Source organism: Triticum urartu, chromosome 1 (genome assembly GCF_003073215.2).
Source record: "Triticum urartu cultivar G1812 chromosome 1, Tu2.1, whole genome shotgun sequence".
NCBI classification, from domain to species: domain Eukaryota; kingdom Viridiplantae; phylum Streptophyta; class Magnoliopsida; order Poales; family Poaceae; genus Triticum; species Triticum urartu.
The window spans coordinates 49,111,468-49,137,082 of NC_053022.1; the positions used below are offsets into that span (position 1 = coordinate 49,111,468).

At 44.0% G+C, this 25,615-nt stretch overlaps 1 protein-coding gene and 2 pseudogenes across 2 annotated transcripts; all 3 read left to right on the top strand.

Moving 5' to 3' along the window:
• The first annotated feature begins 778 nt into the window (after positions 1–778).
• Positions 779–5,778, top strand: LOC125546237 (protein Rf1, mitochondrial-like). 2 transcript variants are annotated; one of them, XR_007300504.1, is made up of 4 exons: positions 779–3,404; positions 3,487–3,874; positions 4,506–4,603; positions 5,284–5,778. XR_007300504.1 is itself a non-coding variant. In XM_048710426.1 (1 exon), the coding sequence occupies exon 1, from the start codon at positions 992–994 to the stop codon at positions 3,467–3,469; it is 2,478 nt and encodes an 825-aa protein (XP_048566383.1). In that variant the 5' UTR covers positions 779–991; the 3' UTR covers positions 3,470–3,708. The 2 variants fall into 2 exon arrangements, 1 of the variants encoding a protein (XP_048566383.1); XM_048710426.1 differs by lacking the exons at positions 4,506–4,603; positions 5,284–5,778 and having other exon boundaries at positions 779–3,708.
• Positions 5,779–8,828: 3,050 nt separating this feature from the next.
• On the top strand, positions 8,829–14,330 carry LOC125532687 (annotated as a pseudogene).
• A 7,097-nt stretch (positions 14,331–21,427) lies between these two features.
• On the top strand, positions 21,428–24,958 carry LOC125532688 (annotated as a pseudogene).
• The last annotated feature ends 657 nt before the right edge of the window (positions 24,959–25,615 follow it).

Sequence of the window (25,615 nt, forward strand, 5' to 3'; positions counted from 1 at the left end):
TCAAAAACTAATTCCACTTTGTATTTACGAAATATATTCAAATATATTTCAATCATCTCAAAAGTAAGTTTCAAATGTTTGAAATATAAATTTTAACTTGAAATAAGTGAAAATTAAATGAAATGGAAAACCATTTTCACTCGCTTCATGAAATAGATTTCACTCATTTATTAAAAAAATTGAAATAATCTGTCTCACATGTTTTAAAATAACTAGTTTCACATTTTCTAAATAACAAGTTAAAAATATTTCACAATGAAATTTGTTTCATATGCATGAAAACAGAATGTACTCATTTGAAAATTTTGGTTTCACTCAAATACTTATTTCGTGTATTCCACAAAACATGTTTCACTCATTTGAAATGTTGAAATTAAAAGATGTTTGAATGTATTCAAGGTTGATCTTTTTCTAAAGGTCTTGGCATCAGGAGTTCAAATATATAAAAAGTTTTAAAAATCAAGTTGTAGTTTAAAATATATGAATGAATGAAATTGCCAAAGAGAAAATAAAGGGCATGAATTAGTCTGACATGTGATGCATTTTCAGTACATGAGAATGAGGAGAGAGAATGGATCATGCATGCGTTAAGTATAACTATATTGCTGACATGGGCCTCTTTCATCTGACATTAATTTGATTATTAATAAAGATATAAAAGATAGATTTTTAGTATATACATTTATACATTGTCTGTGGGTTTTTTTATAGCACGAATCATTTCGCATTTGAGTGGCAGATGGTTTGCCGGTAGGCACCGTATCCGGTAAAAAGAGGTTCGCGTAGCGCAGACCTAAATTGAACACGCTCCCGCAACTGTAACGGCCCCCCTCGCGCGCCGCCCCGACGGCTCACGCGCCGAGCGTCCCGCCTCCGCCGCCGCTCATCGTCGTCGTCCTCCTCCTCCTAGCCGACGTCCGGCTTCCGCCTCCGCAACTCCTCCTCTCCCTAGCCGACGTCCCACCGCGGCTGCTCCTCTCCCATCTCGCCGATGTCCCGCCTCCGCCTCCGCCATTGCTCCTGCTTCACCACGCCCATGTCCCGCATCCGCCTCCGCCGCCGCCTCTCCTCTTCCACCTCACGACCCACACCCTCCCGGTCTCCCCGCGCCGCCTTTGCGGCGGCCACGGAGCGTGTCCGCGCCGGAACGCTCAGCCCGCAAGACGCACACCACCTGTTCGACGAATTGTTTCAGCAGGCCACCCCGGTCCCCGAGCGCCCCCTCAACGGATTCCTTGCCGCCCTCACCCGTGCCACGCCCTCCGAAGCCTGCAGAGACGGCCCCGCTCTCGCCCTCTCCCTCTTCAACCGTGTCTGCCGAGAAGAAGCCGGCATGCGGGTGGCGCCGCCCACCATCTTCACGTACGGCGTCCTCATGAACTGCTGCTGCCGCATGCGTCGTCCGGAACTTGGGCTCGCCTTCTTCGGCCGCCTCCTAAGGACGGGCCTGAAGGCAGACAAGATCGTCGCCAACACTGTCCTCAAGTGCCTGTGCTGCGCTAAACGGGCAGACGACGCTGTGAAAGTGCTGCTTCATAGGATGACCGAGCTGGGGTGTGTGCCTGATGCCTTCTCATACGCCATTGTCCTGAAGAGCTTATGTGATGATAACAGGAGCCAGCAGGCGCTCTACCTGCTCCGGATGATGGCGAAAGAAGAAGGTGTGTGCTCCCCTGACGTGGTCACATATAACACCGTCATCCATGGCTTCTTTAAGGAAGGAAAAATAGGCAAGGCCTGCAATCTATTCCATGAAATGACGAAGCAAGGGTTTGTGCCTAATGTGGTGACATATAACTCGGTTATCAATGCATTGTGCAAGGCCCGAGCAATGGACAATGCAGAGTTGTTCCTTCGGCAGATGGTTGATAACGGCGTTCAACCGAATAAAGTGACATATACTAGCATGATCCATGGATATTCCACTTTGGGCCAGTGGAAAGAGGCGACTAAACTGTTCAGAGAAATGACAAGCAGTGGTCTTATACCAGATATTGTCACTTGGAACTCGTTCATTGACTCCCTTTGCAAGCATGGAAGAAGCAAAGAAGCTGCAGAAATTTTTCATTCCATGTCTGCAAAGGGCCACAAGCCTGATATCATCTCCTACACCACTCTTCTTCATGGGTATGCCAATGAAGGAAGCTTTCCTGATATGATGAGTCTCTTTAAGTCAATGGAAGGCGACGGTATTGTAGCCAACTGCCAATTTTTCAACATATTAATTGATGCATATGCTAAACGAGGAATGATGGACGAAGCTATGCTCATATTTACTGAAATGCCAGGACAAGGAGTCAATCCAAATGTAGTCACCTATTCAACTGTGATAGCTTCACTTTGCAGAATGGGTAGGCTGGCTGATGCAATGAATAAGTTCAGTGAGATGATTGGTACGGGAGTACAACCGAACACAGTTGTTTATCACTCCCTAGTTCAGGGCTTATGTACACATGGTGATTTGGTGAAAGCGAAGGAGTTGATTTCTGAAATGATGAATAAAGGTATTCCTCGTCCAAACATTGCATTCTTCAGTTCAATAGTACACAGTCTATGCAAAGAAGGAAGGGTTATGGATGCACACCATATCTTTGACTTGGTTAAAGACATAGGGGAGAGATCTGACATCATTATGTTTAATACGCTGATTGATGGATATTGCCTAGTCGGTGAGATGGGCAAAGCAGTCAGTGTACTAGATGTCATGATATCAGCCGGCATTGAGCCTGATATCTTTACATATAATACACTTGTCAATGGTTATTTTAAGAGTGGAAGGATCGATGATGGGTTGAATCTGTTCAGAGAAATGTCACATAAGAAAATTAAACCTACAACTGTTACATATAACATCATACTGGATGGATTATTTCGTGCTGGGAGAACCGTTGCTGCCAAGAAAATGCTCCATGAGTTGATCGGATGTGGAACAACAGTGAGCTTGTCCACATACAACATAATTCTTAAAGGACTTTGTAGAAATAATTGCACCGACGAAGCAATCGTCATGTTCCAGAAATTACACACAATTAATGTAAAGTTCAATATCACAACACTCAATACCATGATTAATTCAATGTACACTGTTCAGAGAAGAGAAGAAGCTAAAGATTTGTTTGCTGCAATATCAGACAGCGGGTTGGTGCCCAATGCCTCTACATACGGCATAATGATACGAAATCTTCTAAAAGAAGGATCAGTGGAAGAAGCTGACAGTATGTTCTTATCAATGGAGAGGAGTGGTTGTGCTCCTTGCTCTCGTCTTTTAAATGATACTATTAGAACGTTATTGGAGAAGGGGGAGATAGTCAAGGCCGGAAATTATATGTCTAAAGTTGATGGCAAGAGCATCTCACTTGAAGCTTCAACTTGTTCATTGTTGTTGTCTCTGTTTTCTGGGAAAGGTAAATATCGTGAACAAATACAATTGCTCCCTGTAAAATACCAATTCTTCGGTGGAGTTAGTTGATGCACTGGAATCAGCAGATAAGTGTTCGTGTGGTTTGGAGCTCCTCCCTCTCAACGGTGTGGACAAGTGCCTCACCAAGATTGAGCTGGGTGATGGTGCCACACTGCCACCATGGTGTTCTGGTCGGTGCTTAGCTGCTGGGCGTGTATCCTATGGACATCGCTCCTAAATCCTAATCCGTACGCCACCTCCACGCATGGGCCATCTGGTGTGTGATGTGTTTGCTAATGGTAAAAGATATCAAGCTATTTGGAGTTCTCTGAACCTCAGCATATCAAGTGTGTTTTGGGCCGATGGCAGTTATAGTAAAATCAATGAACTATTCTACATCATCAAGCTGTTTGGCGTTCTCTGAACCCCCCAGCACCAGGAGCTTGATGATTTTACTACCTGACCGATCTTGAGGTATTGAAACCTGTGTACATAAAGTTTGAACTTTCATTCAGTCTCCTGTACATCCTCCAGTTTATGATGAATGAATATTTACTCCCAGAAAAGACAGAATGAGCATTGTGTAGTGATCTAATTTTCTTATGGTTTTGTATATATACCTTTAGTTGTAGCACTAGCTAATTAAAAAAATGTAAGTATGTCCACAGTTTATTCTTGTTATCATTCTATTTTTTTCCAGGAAGCTTTCCTCACTTGTAGTAGCATTAAAAAACTAGAAGTTCCAGCAACATTATGCATTGACATTTAATTAGATAAAAAAACAATAAATTATACCAGCTCCAATAATTTGGTAAAGCTGGATGGACAGCTTCTGAGAAAGACCATCATCTTTTGTAGGCCATCTAACAAAACTCAAGGTAATTTACATGTCATCCCTGCTAAAACTGAAATCATTCTGAACTCCTTGGGAGAGGCAGATCACATCTCTGAAGTATCTTGGCATACATATTTAGATTAAAGCCATACACAGGAGTATAAAACATCTCGACATCATAACTGATGAGAGCTCGTTATTTTCTTGCTATTTATACCTTGAGAACATTGTTTTTCATCTTGCTAACTGAACCTGCACATTTTTCTCCAGATGAAGTTTCTGTGAAGAGAAAGTAAATTGTTATCTTGTCATCCAGTGGATTGGTTAGTGAAATTGGCACTTCTGGTCATCTAACGTTGCTCCAACATGTACGTTCTATAAATATATCTTTTCAGACTTCCTCATAGAACATATTCTTGCCTTAGTTGTTAGTCTCTGAATTAACAGTGCTTGCATTTCTGGACATGTATGGCCATTGACCCTTCCCCGGACCCTGCGCAAGCGGGAGCTATATGCACCGGGCTGCCCTTTATGGCCATTGACTGCTCAATGCTATGTCTCTTTCTAAACTACATTAGCAAATTACCATAGGAACTTAAACTACATGCTTGTAAAAAGTTAAAATTATCTTTGTATTTTATTGTTAAACAATATTTGTCTGACTTTTTCAAACATGGTACGCATGTCAAACCTCGAGTTGAGTTCTTTTTTGTTTTTGAGCTTGAAGTAGTACTCCCTCCGTTCACTTTTGTAAGTCGTTTAGGACAGCTGAAATTGAACTGTTTTAGGTGCTGTCTTAAATGTCTAAAACGTCTTCAAAAGTGAATGGAGGGAGTACTAAACATCTCAATGCAAAAGCTCATTGTGCAAATCAGGGGAATTTATTCTATCATACTTAAACCTTTGTTTCTAAGAGCTTCGTGTTACTTTGCATTTCGAGGGATCTATCTCACCTCAATCTCCCAGGATCAATACCTGATTTTTCGCCATCACTTATGTGTATGTATGTGTCCTTCCTGATCTGACTCCGTGTTTCCAAACTGTGCAGCTCAGAGCCCCTTAAATATGCTATTTCTTCGTCTGTGATGTAGATTCACCCACAAAGCAGCAGTGTGTCAATCATGATTTCGGGAGAATTCGTCATGCTGATATGGTGCCCTAACCAAAGCCAGGCTGTCAGTCTACATCTTATGCATGGGTTGCACCTGATAATATATTTAAGGTCTTAAAAGTTTGTATTATGCAATCTCAATTTTTGTTTAGGAAATAATTGCCAAATTCAGCCCTAGTTACCTACTGCAAGATTTTTATGTTTACTGAGCTAATATGCTCTTCAGAACTATTCTTATTAGGTTATCAAATTGTTCTCTCATGTGATGAGGAAAGTGTTTTCTCGTACGAACAAGTATTTGCTTGTCATTGAACTGGAGGATTTACTTATTCTTTTTATATAATTTAGCTATTGTACTGTATAAAGTTTACTTGGCCCTTCTTTTTCGGACTGATAAATCACGGTGGCTTAATCCAGTATATCCATTTGCTAGCATCTGTGTTTTTTTTTTTGCGGGATGCTAGCATCTGTGTTTTACCACCCTGCACAGAGAATAAGTTGTCGTTGCCATCCTAATCCTAATCCTAATCCTATCCTTCCTTCTTTTTTCCCTATAATTTTCTTTCCCAGTAACTATTGTTTAATGCAGCACTGATCAATTGTAAAAGTGAGGGTCATCTCCTTACATATTTTCAGGGAGCACATGCCTCTCTGCCGACCACTTGCAGAAATGCAAAAATTCTATGAGAGCCAACGATGCCATCTCAGCGATGCAGGTCCCTTTGATCGCTCTGAAGTTGAAAGCTTTTGACTCGGCATCACATGGTGTGTGTTTCGAACTTACCCCGACAAATGAGATATGCTAAAAAAGCAAAAATGAAAAAAAAAATCACAAAGCTAACACGAGCTATTTCGGCGGACGCCTCTTGGAGACCCTAGCAGCTATCGACGCATTGCTAAAACTTTGTAATGGTGATTGGGGAGGACTAACCTCAAAAGTACTAGAAAAGTCAAATCAGATGGTATGTAAGAAAACAAAAAGTAGCTCCACAGCTCGCCCAAAGAAGAAAGACCCGTTGTTAATGATTTTGGAAATCCATGGTAGCTCCACAGCTCGCCCTCGAGTTCACCACAGGAGCTCCGTCTAGATGTGGTTGGGATCAGGGGGGATTATTCTAAATGTCCGTGTGGAACACACTAGTCCCAACCCTACCTATAGCCATGGCAGGGGGGGGGGGGGGGGGGGCACAACCTCGCCGTGCAGAGCTTATCTTTCACTTACACCAATACACCAAACTACTCTTGAAACTCAAGCATTATGTCAGACTTGACTCGCCCAGGTTGATGCGCTTGTTCTGGTGCATCAGTGACGCTTCCATCGTTGTCAATGGCATTTCGTATATCCCGAGATTGATTACAAGCGCAACACAGGCTCCACCAAGAGGACCCAATGTCTCCCTGCTTCCTCATCTTGGTCGCCGACATGCTCCAACGCTAATCATTAATGATGACCACAATCGATCACACATGAAACCCCTTGGCTGATGATCTCCCTTGCCCTGTAATCCAATTGCTATGACACCGACTCCATCTCGCTCCTGTGCGGTCGACGAGCCATATCTCCACCGTGTTGTGGTTCTGATCTTAAATTCAACAGAAACACAAGAGAACGAGAAGAACAAGGGGAAATCCCAATTCATTATGGCTAGTTACATACTGTACAATGTACTCCCTCCGTCTCATAATGTAAGACGCTTTTTGAAACTACACTAATGTCAAAAAATGTCTTACATTATGGGACAAAAGGAGTAGTAAACAGTAAAACGGGCAATTAAATGATAGCTCCTGCCCCCTCTTGCGTGCATCCACCTTGGACTCGAAAAAACACGCGATTCTCATCGAGGAGTTGCGGACCATCGTCGATGAGCTTTGCCACCAAGGAGGCATGGTCGCACTCGGCCTTGAGTTGTGCCTTGGCCTAGCAGTGCTCCTTCTCCTCGTCTCGAGAGATAACCTTAACAGGAGGCACGATGAAGGCCGTGAAGGGAAGGGAGGAAGTGAAGTCTTGTCCAACTCCTGAATTATAGTGGAGTGTCGCTGTGTCGTACGCGTGCCGCCACCTCTGCGGTGTTAGAAGGTGCCAAGCCACACGCGTGCGCCCGTGTCCGGGTTTTGGAACTCCTCGGCATAGTTGCTCGACGATTGGTGCCTTACACCCTGGTACGATGAGGAGGAGCTCGTGGGCATCTGACACGAAGGTGGAAGCAATTGCAACATCCCTTACCATGAGAAGGAGCTCGAGAGCGGTCGGTGTGGCGAGGAATTGGGTTGTGGCGGGGAGCTTGGGGGTGGCCAGAATCGAGCAGGTGGAGCAGATACGCCGGGGGGGAGCTCGAATCCGGTGGCAACCCGTTTAGGCGGCGGGAATGGGGGCGGGCCTCCGGGCAGCCAAGGGAGTGGTGACAGGGACAGGCGACTAGATTCGCGTGAGGCAGCCACCGCGGTGGGGAAACTTCAGGGGCGGAAAGATGCGTTCCCGCAGGCGTGATTTGCGTTTTAGGTATTCAGCGGGTGCAGACCCATATTTGCCAAGCCTATAACGGCTATAATCCCAAAAATTAAGTTTTGACCGCCATGCGAATTTAGATATGATATTAAGGCATCTTCAAAATTAAGTTTTGACCACCATGCAAATTTAGATATGATATTAGGGCATCTTCAATGGCATCTCTTATATCGTACACACCATCCTTTTGCTGACGCGGATATGAGAGCTAGTCACTCAACTGCGTGCCCAAAAAGTCCACCGGTATTTCAAATGAAAATTGAACCAAAAGGAAAAATTTCATGCAAACCAAATAAATTTCATGCAAACCGCTCAAGGTGCTACTCCCTCCGTTCCAAAATAGATGACCCAACTTTATACTAAAATTAGTATAAAGTTGAGTCATCTATTTTAAAACGAAGAGAGTAGGTGGTAACCTCGTGTGCATGGCCTTCCTGGCCGACGGGACCTTCCTCGCTGTCTGCCCCGTCACTGTCGTCATGGTCCTTCTAGCAATGAAAGGGCATGTATGGGCCATGGCAACTTGGATTCGCCACCTCCTGCCGCTCGGCTTCCTCCTCCGCTGCCATGCGCACGACCGTGTCAGCAACGGGCGCCATCCCGGTCCGCCCGCCCCACGCCTTGTCCTTACCGATGACGAGGACGGCAGCGCGCAACGAGTTGGCCACACGAATCTTGACGTGTTAGCCACCCAATCGATGAGGGGAACCCTAGCCGTGTTTCCTATCACACTAGTTGTGAAAAGAAGACTTATTATTCTAGATAACGACATACGGTCGTACAATTAATCTTACTCCTTCCACATCATAAATAAAGTGACGCATTGCACAGGCCTTCAGTCAAAATCTTAGATCTTGACTACAAGTATCATTTAAATTATTGACATTTTCAATTTGAGAATCATACATATTGATTTGCCTCAAAAAAATATTAGATCTTGGCGTGATAGAAAAATATAGGAGTGGTATATGACAGTATGATCTGCCTCCACAAGCAAAGCAAAGCAAAGCTATATCAGTCCCGTCCAGTACGCGCACAGCGCCCGTCCCGCCTCCCCCGCCGTCGATGTCCAGCCTCCACCTCCTCCTTCACTCCCACCCCGCCGCCCTCACGCTCCTGGTCTCCGCACGCCGCCTTTGCCGCTGCTACAGAGCGTGTCCGCGCCGGGACGCTCATCCCGGAAGACGCACACCACCTGTTCGACCAATTGCTACAGCAGTCCACTCCGGTCCCTGACCAAGCCCTGAACAGCTTCCTTGCCGCCCTCGCTCGTGCCCGTGCGCCAGACACCGACGCCTGCAGAGACGGCCCCTCCCTTGCCCTCACGTTCTTCAACCGCGTATGGCGAGAAGAAGCCGGCCGGCGGGTGGCGCCGCCCACAGTCCGCACCTACAACATTCTGATGAACTGCTGCTGCCACGTGCGTCGTTCGGACCTAGGGCTTGTTCTACTTCGGCCGCCTCCTAAGGACCAGCCTCAAAACAAATGAGGTTGTCACCAACACCGTCCTCAAGTGCCTCTGCTGCGCGAAACGGACAGATGAAGCAGTAAACGTGCTGCTTCATAGGATGTCTGTGCTCGGCTGTGTGCCTGATAAGTTCTCATATAACATAGTTCTGAAGAGCTTATGCGAAGAGGGAAGGAGCCAGCAAGCGCTCGACCTGCTCCATGTGATGGCAAAAGGAGATGGTTGCTCCCCCGACGTGGTGGCTTATAGCACGGTCATCTATGGCTTTTTTAAGGAAGGTGAAGTAGGCAAGGCATGCAATCTATTCCATGAAATGATGCGGCAAGGGGTTGTGCCTAATGTGGTGACGTATAGCTATAGATGCATTGTGCAAGGCTGGAGCAATGGGTAAGGCAGAGTTGTTCCTTCGGCGAATGGTTGATAACAGTGTTCAACCGGATAGGGTGACATATACTAGCATGATCCATGGATATTCCACTTTGGGCCGGTGGAAAGAGGCGACGAAAATGTTCAGAGAAATGACAGGCAGGGGCCTTATACCAAATATTGTCACTTGGAACTCGTTCATGGCCTCCCTTTGCAAGCATGGAAAAAGCAAAGAAGCTACAGAAATTTTCTTTTCCATGGCTGCAATGGGCAATAAGCCTAATATCATCACCTACGGTATTCTTCTTCATGGGTATGGCAATGAAGGAAGCTTTGTTGATATGATGAGTCTCTTTAATTCAATGAAAGGCAACGGTATTGTGGCCAACCGCCAGGTTTTCAACATATTAATTGATGCATATGCTAAACGAGGACTGATAGATGAAGCTGTGCTCATACTTACTGAAATGCGGGGACACGGACCGAGTCTGGATGTATTACCGAAAAAGGGTTTCCCCCCGCTTTGTATACAAAGCAACCAACCGAACCATACAGAGATAGGTGCTGGGGCGGAAGCAGCACAGTCACGCCCAAAAGAAACGACAGAGAAAGAGCAAAAGAAACAAATGCCGACAACGACGAATCAACAAAAACGAAGAAGCCTCGCGATCGCTGCACCCACCGGGATCTTCCACTAGGCTCCAATACTCTGAAGCGCCGGCACCTATCAACACCTCCAAGAAGGATCGGGACGATGACGACGCTGCTGCCAAGGGTTTCCACCGGTACACGACGAGGCGAGAGGAAGGGTAGCCCCCGATGCCCTCTCGGAAGGCCAGGTGGCACCCACAGGCGCCACCGCGCCGGTGTCGGCCACAGTCCGGATGTATTCACCTATTCAACTCTAGTATCTGCACTTTGCAGAATGGGTAAGCTAGCTGATGCTATGGATAAGTTCAGTGAGATGATTGGTACGGGAGTACAACCAGGCACAGTTGTTTATCACTCCCTAATGGTTTCTGTACACATGGCGATTTGGTGAAAGCAAAGGAGTTGGTATATGAAATGATGAACAAAGGTAGTCCTTGTCCAAACATTGCATTCTTCAGTTCAATAGTAGACAGTCTATGCAAAGAAGGAAGGGTTATGGATGCACACCATATCTTTGACTTGGTTAAAGACATAGGTGAGAGACCTGACATCATTATGTTTAATACGCTGATTGACGGATATTGCCTAGTCGGTGAGATGGAGAAAGCATGTGGTGTATTTGATGCCATGTTATCAGCTGTCGTTGAGCCTGATGTCATTACCTATAGTACACTTGTCAGTGGATATTGTATAAGTGGAAGGATCGATGATGGGTTGAATCTGTTCACAGAAATGTTGCATAAGAAAGTTAAACCTACAACTGTTACACATGGCACCATACTGGATGGGTTATTTTGTGCTGGGAGATCTGCTGCTGCAAAGAAAGTGTTCCATGAGATGATCGAAAGTGGAATAATGGTGAGCATTTCTACATATAATATAATTCTTGGAGGACTTTGTAGAAATAATTGCGCAGATGAAGCGATCGTCCTATTCCAGAAATTGTGTGCAATGAATGTGAAGTTCAATATCACAACACTCAATACCATGCTTAATGCATTCTACAAGGTTCAAAGAAGAGAAGAAGCTAGTGATTTGTTTGCTGCATTACCAGCCAGCGGGTTGGTGCCTAATGCTTCTACTTACGGAGTAATGATACAAAATCTTCTAAAAGAAGGAGCGGTGGAAGAAGCTGACAGTATGTTCTCATCAATGGAGAAGAGTGGTTGTGCTCCTAGCTCTCGTTTTTTAAATTATATCATCAGAACGTTATTGGAAAAAGGGGAGATCGACAAGCCCGGAAAATATATGTCTAAAGTTGATGGGAAGACTATTTTGCTTGAAGCTTCAACTACTTCATTGCTGATGTCCCTCTTTTCAAGGGGAGGCAAATATCAGGAGCACAGACTCTTGCTCCCTGCAAAGTATCAACTTTTTAGTGGAGTGAACCACAGTTGAGTACTTGATACATTGTTTATGATCTTAACTGCTCAGAAGGTACAGTTGAGTTGTTGGTATAAGAAATGCAAGTTACCTGCTTGTGGAAAGTTAGTCCTTCATTATTTCATTGACTGCATCTTTTGGTGTGTTGAAACCGCTAGAATGTGAAGTATCTGTGAATCTTTTAATCTTTGTTGGACGAGGAAAGGTGGACTGAGTTATCTAACTCAAATGGTTGCAATTTTTGGAATAACGGTTTTTGCTTGCCAACAGGGAAGGTATCGATATGTGTTCTTTCTAGAAGAAGCGCAATGAATACAAATGCAATCTTTTGTAACATGAATTTTTAACCGAAATCTGTAGGGAAGGTCTGAATGGTAAATCTTTATTGAAAAACAAGCAGATGGGTGTACAAGATTAGAGGAGAATCTGCAAAGCAAGAGGGGCGAAAGAACAGAGCTAAACAGGATCCCCAGCCCAGCAACCCTCCCCTCCAAACGAAGATACGTGCCACCTTTGAAAATGGAGCAAGATGCTGCAGATCTGAACTAAACAGCAAGCTTGAACACATCGCTTGACACGAGGATTATCCAATTTGCTATAAAACTTGTGCAGAAACTTCAGTACAAGCTCATTGATTGAAAAGTTGATAATAACTAAGCTCCCACGGTTTTTGGGTAAGCAAACCTTAACACAAGCTGAATTTAATTATGTCTTTGGGTAAGCAAACCTTTGTGTAAGTTTGGCTTTGGCCATTTCATAGCAGAATTTGATGTGTAGTTCAGTGCATCATTTAATTATGTCCATGGCTTTGCAAAAAATGTTTCTATGTAGTTATTTGGTGTTTCTCTTGGCAATGTTTACCTGTAAAGCTTTATGAAAGCTGTAGTAATTTGACATTGTTTGCATAGTAATGGTTGCAGAAGAAACATGATAGCAGGTTTCTCTTGTTCCATGCTTTGTTTGCTACAGATTTAGAGGTCATCCTGTTGCTAGTTATAAGGGGTTTAGTAATTTTTTATTTGTTCCTTTATGTTTATGTGAACAGTTTTTGGTGTTTCTAAGAACTTAAGCAGACAGTTACTTGTATGGGAAAAGAAAAGATAACGCCGACCCATGTTCTGTTCCTATTCTAGTATTCTGTAAGAACGAAATTACTGGACCATTGTGAAGAAGGTAACACGCACTGATCTACCTTAGCCCCAAATTGCTTCCTTTTTGTAAGGGAATGCTTCATTTCTTCCTCTCCAGGACACCAAACTTTTATTGAAGCAACAATTACTGATCTTGTGTTTTCTGCCAATGGCTATTGTAAGATTGGAAGGACCGATGATGGGTTGAATCTGTTCAGAGAAATATTGCATAAGAAAGTTAAACCTACAACTATTACGTATAGCACCATACTGAATGGACTGTTTCGTGCTGGGAGAACAGTTGCTGCAAAGAAAATGCTCCATGAGATGGTCGAATGCGGAACAACAGTGAGCTTGTCCACATACAACATAATTTTTGGGCGACTTTGTAGAAATGATTGCACCGACGAAGCAATCGTCCTATTTCAGAAATTAGGTGCAATGAATGTGAAATTGGATATCACAACACTCAATACCATGATTGATGCAATGTACAAGGTTCGTAGAAGACAAGAAGCTAAAGATTTGTTTGCTGCAATATCAGCCAGTGGCTTGGTACCTAATTCTCCTACTTACGGCACAATGATACAAAGTCTACTAAAAGAAGGATTAATGGAAGAAGCTGACAATATCTTCTCGTCAATGGAGAAGAGTGGCTGTGTTCTGAGCTCTCGTCTTTTAAATGATATCATCAGAACATTACTGGAAAAGGGGGAGATTCTAAAGGCCGGAAATTATATGTCTAAAATTGATGGGAAGAACGCCCAACTTGAAGCTTCAACTAGTTCGTTGTTGTTGTCTCTGTTTTCAGGGGAAGGGAAATATCGGGAACAAATACAGTTGCTCCCTGTAAAGTACCAATTCTTCGATGCAATTAGTTGATGAAGTGGACTCAGCAGATACATGTTCGCTTGGTTTGGAGCTCCCTCTCAACGATGTTGCCAAGTCTTTCATCCGCGCGCACACCAAGATTGAGCTGGGTGATGGTGCCACACTGCCACCATGGTGTTCTGGTCGGTGCTTAGCTGCTGGGCGTGCATCCTATGGACATCGCTCCTAATCCGCTTTCCACCTCCACGCATGGGCCATTTGGTGTGATGTGTTTGCTAATGGTGAAAGCTTACTAATATTCGGGAGGATGTTATCCCTGAGTTTATCAAGCTATTTGGAGTTCTCTGAACCTCTGCATATCAAGTGCATGTTGGCCCGAAGGCAATTATAGTGAAATCGACGGACTATTCTACATTATCAAGCTGTTTGGCGTTAACTGAACCCCCCAGCATCAAGAGTTTGATGATTTTACTACCTGAAGAATCTTAGGCTTTGAAACCTGTGTACATGAAATTTGAACTTCCATTCAGTCTCCTGTGTAATGGTGTAATTTTCCTATGGTTTGATACATAGCTGTAGTTGTAGCACTACCTAATTAAAAAATAATGTAAGAAAATCCACAATTTATTCTTGTTATCATTAAAATAATGAAGTTGCAGAAACATTATGCTTTGACATTTCACAAGATAAAAATAACAATAAATTATACCAGCTCCAATTATCCGGTGAAACTGGATGGACAACTTCTGAGAAAGACCATCATCTTTTGTAGACCCTCTAACAAAACTTGGTACCTGATTGCTTAGCTAGCCACTCTTATAGTACTAGATTATCTGGTTTTGGGAAAGTTCTTTCCCTGACTATCTCTCAGTTACTTGTGAATGACATGGTTATCATTTGAGAAATAAAGTCTTATTGCTGCAAAAGGAAAAAACTGAAGGTAATTTACATGTCATCCCTGCTAAAAACAAAATCATTCTGCAGTGGGCTGCTGCAACTCCTTGGGAGAGGCAGATCACATCTCTGAAGCGTCTTGGCATACGCTCCATATTCAGATTAAAGCCCAAATGCAGGAGTATGAAACATCTCGACATCATAACTGATAGATGCACTTATGTTCTTGCCTTATACCATTAGCGATAACTGGACACATCTACCACATTACCTGTCTAATGTTGATGTTCTGTCGAATTTAGTTTTGGAATGCATGTGCTATTTTTCATCTTTTTGGGTAAGAACACTGTTTTTTGTCTTGCTCACTGAACATGCACATTTTCTCTAGATGAAGTTTCTGTGATGAGAAACTTGCTGGGTGATCCATTTACCCTTACATCTTCTGCATGGAATGGCTTGTGCTGTGATTATACCCCAAGCGGTCCTTCCAAGAATAAAAGCCTGGTGAGTTCTAAGTGAACATAATTGCCCTCTATATATGCTGTGAGTAGATTTGCATCTGAAATCAAAGAAGCGAATAGAAAATAAGGCTATGGACCTATATTTGGATGTATAATGATTGTTTCATCCTTGCAGAATCTTGTCATCCAGTGTATTGGTTAGTGAAATTGGCACTTCTGGTCATCTGATGTTGCTCCAACATGTACCTTCTGTAAATATTTTCTCAGAGTTTCTCGTAGAAAGTGTTCTTGCCATATTTTATAGCCATTTTATTAACAGTGCTCGCATTTTTAGACATGTATGGCCGCTCAATGCTCGTTTTCTTCTAGACATATTAACAGTGCTTTTATAGTCACTGTATTAGCTAGTCTTAGATTGTTCAAAAGGTTATGAAATTGTTCTGTCCTGTGACGAGGATAGAGTTTCGTAGGCACAAGTATTTGCTTGTCATTGGACTGGAGGATTTAGTTTTTTTAATAAAAAAATAGCTATTGTCCTGTAAATTTTACCTGGGCCATCTTTTTTCAGACTCCAGTATTTCCATTTGCCAGCATCTGTCTTTGACAACCATGCAGAGAGATTCAGTTGTTGCTGCCATCATATCCTTCCCTTTTTCACTTTGATTTTCTTTCCTAGTAACTATTGTTTGATGCACCATTGATCAATTACAAAAATGAGGTTCATCTACGTACACATTTTCAGGGCACACAGGCCTCTTGACCGACCACTTGAAAACTGCAAAATAAAATACGTCATGGTTTTTATGCTTTGCTCCACATGTCACTATTAAGAACAACAAATTACCAAATGGATATCTGTGAGATCTGGTGATGCCATTCAAGATCCATGTCCCTTCTATCGCTCTAAAACGGGAAGATTTCGAGTCGGCATGCCTTGGTGTCATGGTGTGTGCTTCAAGCTCGAGCATTCTTTTCCTTCTTTTTGAGAAATTTTGACATACCACTGAACGAATATCAAATTGCAACATGCATCTGCGCAAACCACGAGACAACGAGAGAGGACATATGCCCATAATCATTTGTAGGAGAATTCCCCACAAAAAAAAGAGAACTACATTGAAGTCCTCTGAAATTTCAGCAACTGCAGTCCTCACCGTCGGACACGAAGAAGCACCATCGCTCATGAGGGCTTTCAGATTCGAAGAAGAGGTCTGCCGCCGGCTAGGCCATTTGTCGGTATGGTGCATCGACTGGGATCATCCCCATTCCCCTGCTCCTCGAAACCCAGGTCCACCACATGTCATTGAGGTAGAACAACAAAACAGACATCCTCAAGCATCCAACCTTGTTCTGAGTTCACTGCTAAAGACACCGTCAAGATGAGCTAGGATTTGGGCGAAATTATTCCAAATGTTGTCACGGGACACACTAATCCTAAGCCTTAACTATAGCCGAGGCAGAGAGCCTGGGTTCTCCCACCTCTTCGCTGTCGGAGCGGCGAAGAGAACCCATAGCCTCACCGGAGGGAGGAGTTAGAGGGAGCGCAATTGTTCTTATTTTAATTAAGTTAGGATGCTTGTAATGGGTAGTATCATACCTTAGGTTGATCATAGTGGGAAGTATCATATACTAGTATCATCCATATGATACTAGTGTATGATACTACATCCATAGTGTATAGTAACATAGATTAGTATCATAGGTGGTCACATTTATTGCCATGCATGACACATAGTAGCATAACATTTATTATGTTACGGTATCTACCTATGTTACTATAACCATCTCTCTCTTCTTTAATTGACTGCCACATAAGCATGTTTGTGAGTCCCAAGTGCATGTTACTATTTATGTTACCCCCACTATGGCCAGCCTTAGTATCATGCACATGATACTAAGGTATGATACTACCTCTATAATGCACAGTATCATATACTAGTATTATAGGTAACGGTAAAACTGTGTCTACCATAGCTTGCCATAGAACTAGTTAAGTGTCCCTAAACTTTTAACGGTTCAAAAGTTATCAAAAAATATGAAATAAATATGGGAGCATCTCTTTAATGTAATAAGATGATCCAACGAAGGGATTGTCAAAATATGCATTTATGTGTCCTAACAAAAAATAATAAGCATTTCAACTCACTGCGACATAAATATATACTGAACAATTTGTTTTTTTGTCCAGGACACATACAGTCGTATTTTTTTAATCCCTCCGTTGGATCATGTTATATTATAGGTGTGTTGGTTCAGTATTTTTTTTAGAATTTTTGAGAACTTTTGCACCGTTGAAACCCTTAACTAGTTCTGTGGCAAGCACTTGTAGAAAATCCTACTCCTATAGGTAACCTTATTTATTGTCATACATGACACATAGTAGCATAGTATTTAATATAATACGGTATCATAATATGATACTCAACACTCTCTTTCTTTATTTTGTTCTATGCCACCTCAACAAAATAGTCTAGTTGACATGCATGATACTAGCTATGATACTACCATTACGACCCGAAAGTGCGTAGGAGCACTCGACGACGCAGCCCACTGAAATCCCACCCATTTAATTGTCTTGGGATCATCACCTCCTATATTAGCCCCAGTGTATTTGCTACATTTATTTGCTCGTATCTGACACATTCTCTTGTATGTTGGACCCTGTTCACATTAGATAGCACAACTCACATCCGTTCAACCACAACAACTAGCACCCAGCCACCCAAGAATGCAATGAATGCACACGCTTCTCTTTTCTCTTTTCCCCACCAACCCTTCTTCCCCAGGAGGCCAGGACGTCTTCCTCATCAATCAACTTCTGCACCTTCTTCCTCAGTTTCCAGCTCCACTTGTTCGCCATGTTCCAAGCGTGGAACAAAGCTAATAGGAACTACGAAGACTACATTCATCCTGGTTGTCTCCGGAGCACTGCTAGGCGGACGACTGATTTAGACGACCAGTGCACAACGATGAATCCCAGCCATGGAATCGCGTGCAGAACCCACACTCTGTCCACTGGATTTTTTATCGTGTATAGATCGGCCACAGGCTGTCGTGTGTGGAGCAATTCCGCTCCGAGTTACTGCCATGCACTATTATGGAAAACCCTAGTAGTAGCGTGGGTTTTAGGTTATTAGCAGCGCAGGCAGTCGCGCTATCAATAAGGCGCTAGCTACTACTCTGGACTGTATCAGCAGTGCGTTTCGTAACGCGCTACTATTAATTAGTTGTAGCGATTTCCTTGCCCCGCGCTACTGCTATATCTTTCATCATTTCCCCCGGCTTCCTACCCCGTTTCAGCTTTAATAAACAGTAATTTCCAGATACTAGGTACTACTAGATATCAATTTTATAAAGCATTATAGGTACTAGATATATTTCTATTAAGTCTAGATTTCTACACTATCAAAAGACACGGTACTACGCATTTGTACTAACTAATCATGAATTCTACTAATAAGTATATATGGATTATCTACACTATTAATAGTTCATTGGATGCTACACTAATAAAAGCATGTGATCAGACTCTACACTAAAGCATATCATCTACTAGATTCCACAAAGCATATCATTAGACTCTACACTAAGCATATCATCGGATTCACTAAGCATATCATCGAATAATTTGCATTTGTAAGTATAACAATAAAGCATATATATATATATATATATATATATATATCATCAAATTACTACAGGCAGTACGTATAACATACCATTTCATGCCGATCGACCATGGTACTTGTCAGGCGGGTCACGAATGGCACCCCGACAAAGTCATCACGTGGCGGAATTATGTCCGATAGGTTGCACACCTCCTCCTCGCTCAGTCTCATTCTTTGAGCTATGATGGCTTCATGAAGTGGGTTCTCATCATCTTCATCGAGTGGGTCCTCGTTATCTTCATCATCTTCGTCATCTTCCACCAGGTTGAGATAAATGACAACCAGCTTGGGTCTTTCTGCTCTGAAGGAGAAGCTGATCAACTCACCACCAGTAAGACGCATGTGGGCAAGGAAACGGGCCCGTCCATCTCCTCCAATCTGCGACATATTGCATCCTTTCTCGACCTTCATAGTGTACGGCCCCCCAGGAGCCTCAAATGTCACAGTGTCTCCTGTCAGCTTGTTGAATTTCAACCTCACATTGCATGGGACGATCTGTGTAAAAAAAGCAAAATGACACAATGCAATAATGCCAACACTAAAAATAAAATAGTTGTTACATTTCATCTAATTTCTTACCGCCGCATGACGAAAACTCGGCTGGAAGTAGATGCCGAACAGCTTGCCAGTTGCAAGGCTGCTGGTGCACCTTGACTTGCACAGTTGACATAATGGTGGTGGTGGTGGCGCCATTTTCCTAAAGCAATATGAGCAAAGGATTAACGATTCACTCACAGGAAAGAAAAACAGTAGCATGTGATATTTTTGGTTCTTTCGCGAGAAGCAATTTTATGGACAAAGCATTTCAGTGGCACCTATTGCCGAAAAAACTTTTCACAAATATCTACCAAATAAGGGTACCAACTACCAAGACATTTCATCTCATCTGCCCCCTATTGCCTAAGATAATTGATTAAAAAAACAAGTGGCAAATTTAACTAAATTGGCACCTACATTTTGCCAAAAAATAACTTATTACAAAAAAACAAAAGCATCTACCTATCCATGTACAGAAAAATAACAATAAAATGGTGCATACTAAATCAACTAAATCAACTAGCCTACTAAATCCACTAGCACACTAAATCAACTAAATAAAAATGTTCTAAATCAACTAGCCTACTAAATCAACTAAATCAAGATGTTCTAAATCAAGTAAATCAACTACATACTAAATCAACTAAATTAAAATGTTCTAAATCAACTAAATCAACTAGCCCACTAAATCAAAATGGCAGGGAGGAGGGGTTGTGGATAGAGGAGGGAGGAGGGAGGAGGGTGACTCGAGGAGGGAGAAGAGAGTAGGACGGAGGAGGAAGACGGAGCGAGGAGGGGCCAGCCGGCAGCGAGTGGAGGGAGGATGGAGAAGGAAGGCAGAGCGAGGAGGGGCCGGCAGAGGCGACTAGAGGGAGGACGGAGGAGGAGGCTGGTACCGAATCCAGCGAGGAGGAGGAGGTGGCGGCGGCGCAGATCGGAGGAGGGGCGACAGGGGAGGACCGACGTGGGGGGTTGAGAGGGAGATCAAGTGAGTGTGAGTGTGAGTGGATTGGATAGGTCGGAGAGTGGGGGAGATGGAATGGCTTAGCAGTAGCGCGCTATAGAAAAAGGCGCTACTGCTAAACGACCTAGCAGTAGCGCCTTTCACAAAGAGCCCGCTACTGCTATGTGTCAGCATATAAAAATAGACATCAAAAATACATTGATCATCAATGATCTTTTTATGTACAATCTGATTTGTCAATATGAGTTCTCACCAGTTTAGGAACCGGTGAAGACTCATATTGCGGCCACAAATTTTACACATAGAGTTCGATGAAGACCAAGTGGTTGTGAAAGTTTAAGAAGTAACATATTTAAGGTGGTACAAACTCTCTTCACGAAGCGAGGTGGGACTAATTTTTTTAGTAAACTTAGCAGTAGCGGTTATTGTGTAAATGCGCTACTACTATGGTCGCTAGCAGTAGCGCTTTTCATACAAGCGCGCTGCTGCTAGAACTAGCCTCGCGGCGGCATCGTGGCAATTGTAGCAGTAGCGCGTCTTAGAGTGGGCGCACTACTGATACATTCATTTCAGCAGCGAGGTTTGTGCACGAGCGTTACTGCGCTGCTGATAAGATTCTGTGTATAGTCTTTTTCCTAATAATGATGGCCAGCGACACCACGTCCTCCCTGCACATCAACAACAAGCCATGTGTTTCGGCAGCCAGCGTGTGGGAGAAAATCCAGGAAGAAGACTATGCCATCCATTACAAGCAAATCAAAGTAGTTGTCCGAGGCTTCGAGTTTGCCGCATGCCTATGCGACCATAGCTAGCGACGCCGCAAGACGCACCCCCTGGCTACCAACACCATGTCACGTGTTCCTGCACCAGGCTCCAGTAGCTCCGTGTCAGCTCGCAGCAACAACCACGAGTTCCCGAGAACCGCTCGCAAGAGAGGTCGGACATCCATCTCTCTGTCCCCTGTTAGTTTTCATAACGAGGCCACTGTTCTTCTTCGCTAGGAGCTCAGTTGTTCCCAAAGAACGGACCAAGAGAGAGAGAAGAATCACCGGGTCTAGTCCCACCGATGTATACTCGCTGGAGTTCTTCGCGTCGAGAGTTCTCCAGCTGCATATCTCTCTCTCTCTCTCTCTCTCTCTCTCTCTCTCTCTCTCTCTCTCTCTCTCTCTCTCTTTTTCTCTCTTCTGCTTCCTTCTCTATGCACCTGCACAAGCAGGCTGCCATGGCCAGCATCTCGTCCGCGAGTCCTCTTTCCGTCACAAGCAAGAGGCACTGGCGGGCGTCGTCCGTGGTGTGCCCGCAGCTCGCCGGTATACCTTCGTGCTATATGGCCGCAGTGGCCGTTTATGTACTGACATGTCCGTTCTTTACTGTTATATACTGTGATTAACCATCCAATTAAATGTGATGCACAGGTATGCACTGTGCGCATGTACGATTCGGCAGTGTATTCACATATGCGAAATGATTACTGTAAAACATGAATATATCCGTAGATAGCAGCGCGATGGCCTGGATTACAAGGAGGTGCGCCTCCGTGTGCTCCTTGTCGGCCTCCCATTACGATCAGCCTTATATACTCCTTTCATCTTCAAATATAAGATGTTTCTTGAGTGTCAAAAATCGTCTTATATTTAGAGACGGAAGGAGTGCCAAACTGCTTCCCCTACTTCTTGCGTGCCCATTTCACAGAGCACGGCTCACGCCTCCGCCTCCGCCGCTCATCCTCCTCATCTCCATCTCCTCCTCCGCCGCCGCCGCTCATCCTCCATCTCCTCCTCCTCCTCTACGTAGCCGACGCACGGCTTCCGCCTTCGCCATTCTTCCTCTTCCATCACGCCCGGGGCGCCACACCTCTGCCACGCCCATGTCCCGCGTCTGCCTCCGCCGCCGCCTCTCCTCCACCTCCACCTCCAACACGCCACCCTCACCTTCCTGGTCACCCCAGGCCGCCTTTGCCACGGCCACGGAGCGCGCCCGCGCCGGAACGCTCAGCCCTCAAGACGCACACCACCTGTTCGACGAATTGTTTCGGCAGGCCACTCCGGTTCCCGAGCGCTCCCTTGATGGATTCCTTGCCGCCCTCGGCCGTGCTGCGTCCTCTGAAGCCTGCAGAGACGGCCCCTCCCTCGCCCTCACTCTCTTCAACCGTCTCTGCCGAGAAGAAGCCGGCCGGCGGGTGGCGCCGCCCACAATCTACACCTACGGCATCCTGATGAACTGCTGCTGCCGCGTGCGTCGTCCAGACCTAGGGCTCGCCTTCTTCGGCCGCCTCCTAAGGACCGGCCTCAAAACAAATGAGGTCGTCGCCAGCACCCTCCTCAAGTGCCTCTGCTGTGCAAAACGGGCAGATGAAGCTGTGAACGTGCTGCTTCATAGGATGTCCGTCGCTGTGTGCCTAATTCCTTCTCATACAACATAGTTCTAAAGAGCTTATGTGATGACAGCAGGAGCCAGCGAGCGCTCGGCCTGCTCCAGATGATGGCAAAAGGAGGTGTCTGCTCCCCCAACGTTCTGTCATATAACACGGTCATCCATGGCTTCTTTAAGGAAGGTGAAATAGGCAAGGCCTGCAATCTATTCCATGAAATGACGAAGCAAGGGTTTGTGCCTAATGTGGTGACATATAACTCGGTTATCAATGCATTGTGCAAGGCCCGAGCAATGGACAATGCAGAGTCGTTCCTTCGGCAGATGGTTGATAACGGTGTTCCACCCGATAAGGTGACATATACTAGCATCATCCATGGATATTCCACTTTGGGCCGATGGAAAGAGGCAACTAAAATGTTCAGAGAAACGACAAGCAGGGGTCATATACCAGATATTGTCACTCGGAACTCATTCATGGACTCACTCTGCAAGCATGGAAGAAGCAAAGAAGCTGCAGAAATTTTCTTTTCCATGGCTGCAAGGGGCCACAAGCCTGATATCGTCTCCTGCACTATTCTTCTCCATGGGTATGGCAATGAAGGAAGCTTTTCTGATATGATGAGTCTCTTTAATTCAATGGAAGGCGGCGGTATTGTGGCCGATTGCCAAGTTTTCAACATATTAATTGCTGCATATGCTAAACGAGGAATGATCGACGAAGCTATGCTCATATTTACTGAAATGCTAGGACAAGGAGTCAATCCGAGTGTAGTCACCTACTCAACTCTGATAGCTGCACTTTGCAGAACAGGTAGGCTAGCTGATGCTATGGATAAGTTTAGTCAGATGGTTGGTACGGGAGTACAACCGGACACAGTTGTTTATCACTCCCTAATTCAGGGTTTCTGTACACATGGCGATTTGGTCAAAGCGAAGGAATTGATTTCTGAAATGATGAATAAAGGTATGATTTGTCCAAACATTGCATTCTTCAATTCAATAGTAGACAGTCTATGCAAAGAAGGAAGGGTTATGGATGCACACCATATCTTTGACTTGGTTAAAGACATAGGTGAGAAACCTGATGTCATCATGTTTAATACGCTAATTGACGGATATTGCTTAGTTGGTGAGATGGGCAAAGCATTCATGGTACTTGATGTCATGACATCAGCTGGCATTGAGCCTGATGCCATTGCGTATAGTACACTTGTGAGTGGATATTGTAAAAGTGGAAGGATCGATGATGGGTTGATTCTGTTCAGAGAAGAAATGTTGCATAAGAAAGTTAAACCAACAATTGTTACATATAACATCATATTGGAGGGGTTATTTCGTGCTGGGAGAACAGTTGCTGCAAAGAAAATGCTCCATGAAATTATCGGAAGTGGGACACCTGTGAGCATGCATACATACGACATATTTCTTAGAGGACTTTGTAGAAATAATTGCGCGAATGAAGCGATCGTCCTATTCCAGAAATCACGTGCAATGAATGTGAAGTTCAATATCACAACACTCAATACCATGATTAATGCATTCTACAAGGGTGACAGAAGAGAAGAAGCTAATGATCTGTTTGCTGCATTACCAGCCAGCGGGTTGGTGCCTAATGCTTCCACTTACGGAGTAATGATACAAATCCTTCTAAAGGAAGGAGCAGTGGAGGAAGCTGACAATATGTTCTCATCAATGGAGAAGAGTGGTTGTGCTCCTAGCTCTCGTCTTGTGAATGATGTCATCAGAACTTTATTGGAAAAGGGGGAGATAGTCAAGGCCGGAAAATATATGTCTAAAGTTGATGGGAAGAGCATATCACTTGATGCTTCAACTAGTTCGTTGTTGTTGTCTCTCTTTTCAGGGAATGGGAAATATCGGGAACAAATACAATTGCTCCCTGCAAAGTACCAGTTTTTCGGTGGAATCAGTTGATGCACTGGACTTGGCAGATAAGCCTTGTCATGGTTCGGAGTTCTCTCTCAACGATGTGGACAAGAGTCTCTTCCATGCGCTCACCAAGATTGAGCTGGGTGATGGTGCCACCATGGTGTTCTTGGCCGGTGCTTAGCTGCTAGGCGTGCATCCAATGTGCAACGTTCCTAATCTGCAAGTCTTCTCTACGCAAGGGCTGTCTGGTACGTGATGCGTTTGATAATGGTGAAAAGATAACTAATAGTCAGGAGCATATCACGGTGGATGTTAATACTGAGTTCGTCGAGTTCTTTGCTACTGTATTAGGCTGCTTTTGAGTTCTCTGAACCTGAGCATATCTACTGCATGTTGGGCTGAGGGTAATTATAATGAACCTGAGCATATCGATGGACTATTCTATGTTATCAAGCTATTTGGTGTTAACTGAACCTTCAGCACCAACAACTTACAGTGATGGAGAGTTTAATGATTTTACTACCTGAACAAAAACTTGAGCTATTGAAATCCGGAAATCCGTTGGTGCTCCCGGGAGCGCGCGCTCCTGCATGCGAAAAAATATTTAAAAGTGTGAAAAAATTCCAAACAAAAATTTGGCGCATACATCTAGACATATATGTGTGCACGTCAAGTTTCGGAGAAAACCGACATTTTTTGTGGCTTGTGTAAAAAAGACAAAAGAATGTCTTGTGAAAAGCATTTTTTAACACCGGATTTTGTCTTTTTCACATGTGACACATAAGTTGTCGGTTTTTCGCGAAACGACTTTGTGAGCATGTAGAATATCGAGATGTACGCGCCAAATTTTTGTTTAGAATTTTTTGATATTTCAAAATATGTTTAAAACACATTTTAAAAACCAGGAGAGTGTGCTCCCATGTGCTAAAACACCAAAGGGACCTCTTTCTTCTTTCTTCGACGTGAGAGGAGCTTGGCTGGACTCTTTTGTACAGTCCTGTGTACAGCCCTCTTGCTTCAATTTCCTAAAAAAAATGGTACCTTGAGAGCAAGTTTAGTAATTACTAATGGTGATCTGAACAGAAAATAGTGAGCTTGAGTTGTTAAGGAAACAGCCACCGCAAGGAAACCATTCTGCAAGATCTGAATA

Coding starts and splice junctions, on each gene's coding strand:
- LOC125546237 (XM_048710426.1), top strand. CDS start 992: ATGTCCCGCCTCCGCCTCCGCCATTGCTCCTGCTTCACCACGCCCATG.